The following is a 10,639-nucleotide window of genomic DNA, read 5'->3' on the forward strand; positions in this document are numbered from 1 at the left end:
AATAGTAAATAATGAATAAAATGTTTTGAATTTTTGACTATTTGTGTTTGGGGAATGAGGTTAACCTGTTTAGAACAGGAGCAACAATGATGCTGTTTTAACTAGTACAGCTAGGGCGGTTAACGCTTCCACGTAGTTCGGCCTGCCGGTGGTGTGCCAGATTGCGTGCCTTCTGCAGTGAATTGGATGTTTTGCTTGAAACATCTGGAAGTCGTTGAAGAAGTGCAGAAAGAGCCCAATTCCGTGGCTTTTTCTGCACTCCTTCAACGACTTCCAGCTGGCTTACTGATTTTACAAAGGTCTGTTGTTTCCACACATAAATTCGCGAAGTTATTCGTTCGAGGTGGGACGGAGGAGGATGACTTAAATTAATATGATTTACTGGTGTGATCAGTAATTTTGGAATTTCATTTGATGACTGTTTCAGTAAAATATAATCAGTACTGAAAGCTCGGAGTCTAGCCTTATCTAGTCTACGCGTACACAGCCAATACTGGAACATGATAGAAGTATATATATATTTTGCTTGTAATTATCAATGCTTGCCGCACATCAGGGATGTGAAACACACGCTAAAGTGGCCAAGCCCACAGTGTGCCACAGTGTAACGTTTATTAAAATTTTTAGATGTCAATGTAGAGCATGACTTATTTTATTAAATTTAAACAGTAGTATACATTTTATCCACTGGAAATCAAAGAGCGGGGACATAGCTTACCAACCGCTCCGTATACGGGGTTGAAAACTAAATAAGATTAGTCGTCAGGAAAGACAAAGCTAAGAATATGAATGTACACTCATTGATTTCCTGGGATGGAACACAGGTTTCCCTAAGGGGTAGGTCACTCCGCACACCAAGCTTCGGTCAATTTGTTTCTCAATGTGCCGCAAGTGTGCCGATTGTGCCAGTCGTAAAGCAAGCTGCGATTGTTTATAAAATACGTGTATTATGGTATATTTGGCAACGCAGTATTAATCTTTTAAATTTGTCGAACCTCTTAACGGAATCCCTTCACACTTATTTTTTTCGCCGAGGTTCCTACAGCCCAGCTGTTCTGCAATATATTTTGCTGAGATTCAGTGAAACAATTGCCGAGACTCAGCTAACAAATAACATTTTGCTGAGATATCAGCTAACAAACAGATATTTTGCAGAGATATCAATACCTAATCATTGTTTGGGGACATGCACCACATGCAAAGCTAAGATGAAAAAGCTTCAAGTATTGCAAAATCGATGTTTAAAAATTATTATTTCGAAGGCATTTACATGCCTTGGTCAACTGTGAACGATCGATTGCTATTTAAAACCAGTGTGAAACAACATTACAAAGCAAAATTTAATGAACTCTTGATATAAATTCGTAAACTATATTATAAGAATTGCACTGATTATTATCATTGTATTACACTCACTATTAAGCTGTATATATTAATATTTTGAATCATTTATGTTTACATGTAAGGGATCCCTTTAAAGGAACTTAGTTCCACTGGGAACATCCCAACATTATTAACTTTGTTTTTTTTTATAGATAGCTCATCACACACACCTTCAAATTATCAGCATATGTTACTATTCCTTCTAATTCTTATAGGGTACAGAACTAGTTCGGCCTAATCGTCCATTTTGGGCCTATCGAGCAGAAAACTTCAAAGAAATCCATGATTTCAGAGTTAACAAGTCAATTATGCGTTTGGTACGATACTTTAGTTAATAAGCTACCGAACGAAGTCAATGAGAACGCGTGATATGAAGGTTTGCACCCATTATTCCCAAAAACAAAAGAAGCGCTCCGACCGAATCACTTTTTATCTTCATCCGATAGACCGAAGTGAATTCATTGACGTTTCAATGGCGTTTCAATGCGTTAGGCCGAGTTTAGAATCCGTAGGCCGAGTTTGGAAGAAGCAGTGTTAGACTTTTGACAATATCTCAACGATTGGTTTCTCTTTATCAAATCTTACGGTACGTACGGAAAGGTAAATAAGTTTGGAAGCCATCAGTAATAATAACATTCCGTTTGGTGTTAAATTGCGCTAGATTAAGAAAGACTAAGTGCGGGTTGTGCTTAATAGGCTGAAAATGGGGTAGTTAACCCTATTTATTTTTAAATTGAAATCTTAACGAGGACTCCATTACCAGGGGGCTCTTGATGAGAGTTGTTTGGTGTGGGGGTGAGTTGGTGTGCCTCTTAAAAAAATGCTAATAATGTAAAGGTCTCACCATATGAATCCAATGTTTCCAGTAATATAAAACCGTTAGCAGAACGATCTTGACATCTAAACACTCCCTTGAATAGGTGACGAATCATGAGAGAGAGAAGGATTATTAATTTCCATTTAATTTCACCACCTTATTTGCTTATTTTTGACAGATACGCGTATTTCGCCTACAATGTGCAAACTTCTTTGGGCCCATCGCTAAAAATCTGCTATTTATCAATTGTATCTAGATGAACGCGTCATTGGGACGGTACTAATGGATATTTTTGGTTGCTATTGAAAATTTAGTCGTTTGCTGAATTTATGTATGGGCCCAAATTAGGGACACTTAGGCCGACATTACATACATTTCCCCTATAATTTGTTCGACCACTCGCGAACTATTCTTCAAAAATATTAATGTTAAAAAGCTTTAAAATCGTCTCCAGATAAAACTCGCAAAGCCACGACGATGAAAAAAAATCACGAGTAATTTGACGGCCGAAAATTGTTCGTGTCCGGTTAGAAGCAGCGCACACTTCGATCTTTCCTTTGTCGGATGGGACTTGAGCACTAACTGTTGTCCTAGCCGCGTCCTAGCTACACGACTTTTATGTCGTTTTCGTTTTTGCGGTGTAGCTACACCGGTGCTACACTGCCGTACACCGAAATATTTTAGGGTGTAGATATAGAATGCACCTTTGTTTACAAACAAATGATGTTGAGCTGTCAAAGACTCGCGCTTATTCCTGCTTACACTGCACCAGTGCTACACCGCAAAAACAAAAACGACATTAGTTATAGCGCCATACTAGTTTTCTGAAAAGAAATAGCATCGAAACTCACTATGTCTCGTGAACTTTTCCCATGGTTAGTGAAATATCGCGAACTTTTTCAACCCTGATCCTGATGTTCTGATAGTTTTGCTTTACGTTTTTCTGACACTGGGTATTCACCGTCCTCGCACTGTTGGAATATATTCCATCCTACCATCTATATGGTTCCGGAAGATTCCCAACGCTACTCCCCCTCAACTATCTCACATGACACTATTTTCCCGGCATTACATGCCCTGAGAGCACTCGAAGATATCAGATAACCGAATTGAAAATGTCCTATTTTTTCTTGAAAAATTAAAAAAAAAGCACACGTGTCCATTTTCGTTTCAAAAATTCATTTCGAAGCACAAATTCGTTAAGCAGACGAATAAAAAACCACAGAAAAACCAGAACACGTCCGTTTTTCTACGAGGACTACTTCGATTCTGATTCCAATCATATTATTCGTTTTGAGCAAAAAGAAATCAAATGGCATAGGTACTTAAAAAATCACAATTTTCACAACATACTCCAAACATTTAAAAATATTTTAGTAGGAATGTGAATTTATCAATCTCGGTATACTGGTTTTGAAGCGATTTTTTACGCGGTGCATATCCCTTGACGGTGATGTATAAATTATGTCACGCTCTAAACGGGTGACGAAAGGGGAGGGAGTGGTTAAGTTTTCCTCATGACAATTAATGCATGGCATCTCGCTTAAAAATCGGTTTCAGTGTACAAACGTCCAATTTCGTGCAGTGATTGTTGAAAACCCCGGTATGGTTCGTCTTACCCCGTCTGTAAAAGAACGAGTATTTTTTATACTTCCAATAATGGATCACATCATTTTATCTGTCAAACTTTCATAGCGAATCAAAACAAACATTGTGAAGTACTAGAGTTTCGATTAGAATGGGGTGCCTTAATCGATTTGCTTGGGACCAATAGGCTAGTCAAGTAGTGAGCTAATTCAAAATCGTTAGTTTCGTATGGATTGTTGTTACCATGGAGCAATATCATTGTGGGCGACGTAGTCAACTGTCAAAATACAAGAAAATAGATTCCCTGTTGTGAAAATTCTCCCTTTTCTATACGTTCGCCCGATCAATCAGTTAACGTTTGACAGAAAATTGTTTCATAAAAGTACTCCTCCACGGTTCGAAAAAGTAGTGTAAATTTCTGTTGAATGTGATGCACATAAATGGAGTGTCATATATCATATAAATTTACATTATAAATCGTGTAAAGTTCAGAGACATTTCATGAAATGTTGCACATATTGTATACAAAAGCCCATCTTTGTAAACAACATTGTATACAAGTTGCTCGTGTGCGTTTAATGAAACACAAGTTTACGTGTATAAATGTTTACATTACAATTAAAATTCAAATTTTTTTGCTGTGTATATTGTCTCCTCTTCCTCTTAGATAAAAACCACTCAAACGTCAAATGTTTGCATGTTTAGGCCGTTCGCAATGCTGAGTTTCGAAATTGTTTTAAATTACTCGACAATTCTATAATTTGAAACTGTCAAAAATAAAACGGCAAAACGATCAGCGCAACGCACAGTTCTGAAAGATGTTTGTAATCATCAAGTTTCATAAATTTTACTGTTCTCTATGAAATTCTCCGTTTTTTGGTTGTGAAGCTCTTCGAAACATCTTTAAACACACCCAAAGTAATTTGAAACAGAGTTTCATTCGTGTTTCAAACTCGCTCAGAAATAAAACAGAATAGTCGAGCAGTTGCAAATCTGGTGCAAAATAGTGCTCGAATAATGAAACTGCTACTCAGCATTGCGAGAGGTGCGTTTCTGTTCTAGTTTCAAATTGAAACAGTCCTTTTAAAATACAACAGCATTGCGAACGACCTTATGCATGTTGTGTTTGTTTTCCAACCTCTGATGCACAAAAAATATTAATAAGAACAAATTGCACCGACATATAAAGAAATGATTTTTTGAACCTGAAAACTTATCGGTGATTTTTGCGACGTTGAATTTTGGAAGGAAAGACGCAAGGCGCATACACACATGCATCAGATTTGAGTTTTTGAGTTTTTTCGAACACTGCTTGCCATGCTAAATCTTGAAAGCTACATTATCAAGCCTTTTTCAAGATGGCGGGTTTTAAGAGGCTATATAGTAAAAAAAACATTGTTAGGACATAATAGAAAAGTTTTAAGATTATACATTGGAGAGGATACAACATTATTTAAAAACAAAACCCTTAATAAAACAAAAAAAGAAACACATAACAAAAATTTCATATGCCTTAACAGACGATATTTGATCGAAACTTGACAATTTTTTTTCATGATTTCTTTGTGAGGTTTGTAGAAAATACATTAAGATTTGGTTAGAAAAATGTTAATGTTATGAAATTACCAAAAAAATCACACCTTAACATTTAGCGTCCAATGCTGTAAATTTGCACATAAGCTCATGTGGTCATGAGAAACAAGAATCCTGCTCCCTGACAGTTTGATCTTTTCTTATTTTATTTGATCACTATAATTTGCGAACAATTTTGTAGAAAGGATATGACCGAAGAAACAATGGCTAGAGTGACGACTATTGCAATCAATATAAACAAGGATGTAAATCAAAATTTTGAGGACTTGAGTCATCCAATGACGCTTAAAATACATTCATTCGAACGCCATGAGTGACGGGTTGATTAAAAGGCAACAAATAAACTAACAAACTTGAGAACAAATAAGAATGACCGAATCAAAGCAGAAGTAACTCATACTTGACTGCATCTTCTTGTACGCTTCGCGATTACGGGCACATAATTAAACGCTTTTTCTGCTAAGTAATCCCTACTCACATAGTTGGTATGTACCTACAGAACCGGGATACATTAATCAAGGTGTGTGTATGTGTGAAGGAATTCCCAATCAGAATTCGATTGGCGCTACATGATCAGAAGGAAGCAAACTGGATTGCAACTGTCTATAAAAACCATTATCGAACCTTGCGGATCAGTTCAGTGCAAGAGTGAAACCCGCCCTAGACAGTGATCGTACTCGAAACACCAGTTGATTATATTCGCGCAGTGGGAATCTTCCAGAGCCAGGAACAGAGGATCAACAACCTGTGTTATAAAATGAACAAGTTTATGGTACGAACTGAAGTGAACCCGTGATGTGCGTCCGTTAGAATTTGAAAATAGATGGAAGTTTCTTTCTTCTGTGAAGCTTAAGTTTTCATAGATTTTAAAACTGAGGGTTTTTTTATATATATTTAATAGATCATTGCCTTAAATTTCTAGTTGGAGCTTTTTTCAACCAAACAAGGTCAATTTTGGTCGTAGGATTAATATTGTTGAAAATGACAACTTGATTGATGAATAAATTATGCCTAATTGAAGTGAAAACCTAAAGGTGCAACGAATGGCATTAAAGAGTTCTCATCTCTTGACAAGCTTCTCGCTCTGCTCTTCAACGTGATCTACTGAAAATTTCGAAAGGAAAAAGAAGTCTCTATATCCTTCGTAATCCTCGTTGCAGCTTGAATCCAATATTTCAATTCGAATGATCCAAATTTGTTTGAAAACTGTTCAGAATTTGATCAGTAAATTAATGCAATGTTCAGATTAGGGAGCTGTAACGTGTTAGTCTGAATGAAATTCAGTCCAAATTTTAAGCATCAGTGAAAAAGTAGTTTGCCAAGTTAATTTTGTAATTGATTGACTTCCGCAGCAATTTCCAACCCAACATGTTTGTATCCTCTGCAATCAGTAACCATTCGTTGCAAGAAACAATTCTATTCTTTAGATTTTCATAATCAAAATAAACCGTGTTAATTGTGTGTAATTAAATCTGTGCACTTAATCCATATCATCTATTGCCACGAACTTTTCGCAGCATCCGTCGTTCTTCACAAAGGAGAACATAAACCGCTGTAATTTGGTTTGAATCAATATAGTTTTGCCAATGTCAATGCACGAATTTAAGAAAGTTAACTGAAGCTTAACCAAAATGACTACAATGTGGCCGTTCGGAAGATCCGTAGCCCACTTTACGAATCAAATCCTTAAACGCTATTAATTGTTTTATTTTTTTCTGATTGGGCCGATTCCCATCAAACAAAACGCCGTAAATTTGAATGTCATTATGCCAACATCAGAAAGGTCAGAAGAGGGTAGGTTAATAGTTCCACTAGAGTACGGTAGTATGAAAATTGAATAGTGCGTTTGACTTGCACTGTCGCATTAATGGCCCTTCGCTCATTTTCAACTTCTATTCCATTTTCATACTACCGTACTCTAACGGAACTGTCTACCTACCCCCTTTTAAGAACATTCTCTAGCTAATAAATTATCACACTAAAGCTTCATGTTAGATAGCATTTCCAGAGATCCAGCCAAATAAAATGCCGAGCTGCTTGGTGGTGCCAACCTCGACAAAAAAATCTAAGTGTGTAGCATGATGATTCCTCCAAGAATTATGGCGCACATATGTATGCAAACACAGCTGTTGTGATAGACATGTGCCATTTGATTAATTTAAAAAAAACAATGCTGGTCTTATCAGTTCAGACATTTCGACAGTGAGTAATATATAAGGTGTCGAGCATCATGTTTCGCACATGCTCTCTATTTCAGAAATATTTTCAAAATAGAATACCATGTGAATCGTTTTAAAATATATTGCCAGCATCTCGCAACAGATATCGCTAGTAAAAAAAGTTACGGTGATAAATTATGTATGCAGAAAATCGGAAACTTTGAACAAAATTGCAACCTTTTGCGAAAAAAAAAATTTGGTACAAGTCGTAGATAGCATTTAGTATTACCGAACTGGCCTACAACATTTATTTTAAGCCAGGAAACTATCTTTACACTCTGTTTCAAAACCATCCAAATTTGAGCAGAGTTAACCCAGATCAGACAAAACTGACAAGTCTATTAGATTCATTTGTCTACACGTCTCTCCCAACTTACACGAATAGAAATCTCCTTATACCTGTTTGCAAATTTCTATTGCTGATTTATAAAATGTATGAGTCAACTAAAAACCAGACGCCTTGCAAAAATGTTAATGAAGATCATGTGTCAAATGAAATGTATAATGGTCACTAGACTGATGCAAAACTTGACATTTTCGCTCCACATTGCTCAAACGGTTCCAAATCGGGTCTAGGTTAGCCTCCCAAGGTTTGAACTGATTTGGTAAGAAACTGACTGTGCACAAACCATTTGAAGTTTATATGGGAATTACTATGGGGAAACTTTGCGGAATATTGTTTTTCAGTCAAACATCAAATTAAATAGTTATTATATGTTTAAGAGATTGATAATCTTATGGCATGATCAAGCAACTGAATTGTGAGCAACACTGTATTCTGCAGTGTGACATAGTAGCCATGATTTTTGTCCTCTATTTTACGCGCTAGGTATGTGTGACCGCTTATACATTTTATTTGACACATGATCTTCATTAATTTTTTGCAAGGCGTCTGCTTATTAGTTGACTTATACATTTTATGAATAATCAGCAATAGAAATTTGCCAAAAGATATAAGGAGATTTCTATCCGTGAATCTACTGTTATAAACAAAGATTCAAACGTCAATTCAGTGCCAACAATTCAAAGGGGTGTAATTGCATTTGTAAATAATGGCTGTAGTCCTGCTTGAAAAAGGTTTGAGCATTTTCACGGGGTGCCAGATTTTGAGTACAAAAACCAAAGTTGCCAGTATGCAGGATTTTGTATCCACCTGACTATGAATATAGTGACTATACTTCTACGAAGATACCAACCAACCACGCAAAATGAATAGAATCTGCGTCAATCTTGTCTTCCTGATTAATTGCCGTTTCGGACAACAGTGAATTCCAAGATACAAAAGTAAATCAAAAATATAATATACGAAGATTTGAATATTGTCCATATTACTCGATTGATAACAGACCTTTTTATTTGGTAGGCTAGTATTGTACTAACCACTAACGAGACCAAATACTTACGTCCAAAAAGGTTCTAACTTCTTTAGAATAAAATGTAGCATTTATTCACCCACTGCTACAAAACTCATTCAACTTTCCATTCCATTAACAAAACCGCAAAACACCATACTTGATTGATCAGCTTTATAAAGCAAATCTGTCAAATGTTGTTACAGTTTTTCACGGTCTTTGCTGTTGTACAGTCTCCATTAATTTTTAAATATTTTTTCGTTACAGTTTTTCGCGGTCTTTGCTGTTGTAGCAGTCTCCATGGCACACGCAGGAGGAGGATATGGTAGCAGTTCCGGAGGTAGTCAGGGTCAGGGTGGTTTTGATAAAAACAGTTTCAAACATAAAGAAGGTGGAGGTTGGTAGATTTACTTTTATTTCGATTCTGTTCCTGTTTGTGAATCTCAGGAGCAATGTGGCTAACATCTATGTAAATCACACTGGACATCACGAGATCAAATTTCTATGCTGCCATCAAGGGTCACCCACATTAGATCCGGATCTGACGCGTTGCGGAAAAGTGATAGCTAAATCTATTGTCTAACTGTCAAATGTACGTCAATGCAATGCAAACGGATCTAATGTGAGTGACCCTTAAGTGACATTAGCTCTTATAACGGAAATTTAACAAAACATAGTGCTGTGGGTTGAGAAAAGAAATAAATGGTTTATTAATAATATGAATAATAGAAAACATTGTTACTAATAAATATATGTCAGTGATTTTAATTTACTTAAACAATAAAAACAGTTAACAATTTTAAAATGCACTCTTAACATATTCTAGGAGCGGGTCATGGAGGACAAGGCCAGCAAGGATTTGGAGGAGGTCAGCAAGGATTTGGAGGAGGTCAGCAAGGATTTGGAGGAGGTCATGGCCAGCAAGGATTAGGAGGAGGCCAGCAAGGCTTTGGAGGAGGCCAGCAAGGATTTGGAGGAGGTCATGGTCAGCAAGGATTAGGAGGAGGCCATGGTCAGCAAGGCCAAGGATTTGGTCAAGGAGGACACGGTCAACAGGGATTCGGAGGAGGACATGGAGGAGGTCGTGATCAAGGATTCGGAGGTTCCGGTGGTAAGCAAGGGTTCGGTTCACACGGAGCTGGATCGGGAACTCTTGGGTTTGCCCAAGGACAGCAAGGTTTGGGTGGAGGACATGGTTCTGGTGGACACGTAAGTCGATTTGAAGCAGCTGAACGTTTCCGATTCATAGTGCTATTTTCATTTACAGGGACATGAACACCAACACGGATACAAGAAGCATGGATACTAAATATTAAACTTTCTTCCTGAATGTGATTCAATAAAAGATTGATTCAAATTATGTTTAATGCTATTATATTTGATGTGACAGATTCTTATTTAGTTTTAAGTGTGATTTCTTCTTCCTGTCTTATAACGTCCTCGCTGGAACATTGCGAAAATGATTCTAAATTGGAGTTCATTTCATGTTTAATCTTATTTATGGTCTTACTGACCATTTGAAAATTAATTGAGAATAACATTGGGAAAAGATTTTATGTTCATTTCGCTGTATTACTGTGTGGGTAGATGAGCATTCTGAATTTTTTCTTCCAATTAGTTTATTTGTTAGGCTCTTGGATATAGGACTCCACGGAGCCGAAAACCAGTAAATATTAAATTAATAACAA

General features: G+C 36.8%; 1 protein-coding gene across 1 annotated transcript; it reads left to right on the forward strand.

Moving 5' to 3' along the window:
• The first annotated feature begins 5,994 nt into the window (after positions 1–5,994).
• On the forward strand, positions 5,995–10,275 carry LOC135707807 (uncharacterized). Its single transcript, XM_065229703.1, has 5 exons — positions 5,995–6,152; positions 9,219–9,348; positions 9,778–9,819; positions 9,862–10,160; positions 10,219–10,275. The coding sequence occupies exons 1-5, from the start codon at positions 6,138–6,140 to the stop codon at positions 10,258–10,260; spliced, it is 528 nt and encodes a 175-aa protein (XP_065085775.1). The 5' UTR covers positions 5,995–6,137; the 3' UTR covers positions 10,261–10,275.
• The last annotated feature ends 364 nt before the right edge of the window (positions 10,276–10,639 follow it).

The sequence above is a fragment of the Ochlerotatus camptorhynchus genome, unplaced genomic scaffold (genome assembly GCF_037179485.1).
Source record: "Ochlerotatus camptorhynchus isolate MF236.1 unplaced genomic scaffold, CSIRO-AGI_Acam_v1.1 ptg000319l, whole genome shotgun sequence".
NCBI lineage: Eukaryota > Metazoa > Arthropoda > Insecta > Diptera > Culicidae > Ochlerotatus > Ochlerotatus camptorhynchus.

What these genes read in the sequence shown, in the direction of transcription:
- LOC135707807 (XM_065229703.1), top strand. An exon ending in CAAACATAAAGAAGGTGGAG is followed by an intron (nt 9,349 to 9,777) that starts GTTGGTAGATTT and finishes AACATATTCTAG; the next exon opens with GAGCGGGTCATGGAGGACAA. An exon ending in GACATGGTTCTGGTGGACAC is followed by an intron (nt 10,161 to 10,218) that starts GTAAGTCGATTT and finishes TTTCATTTACAG; the next exon opens with GGACATGAACACCAACACGG.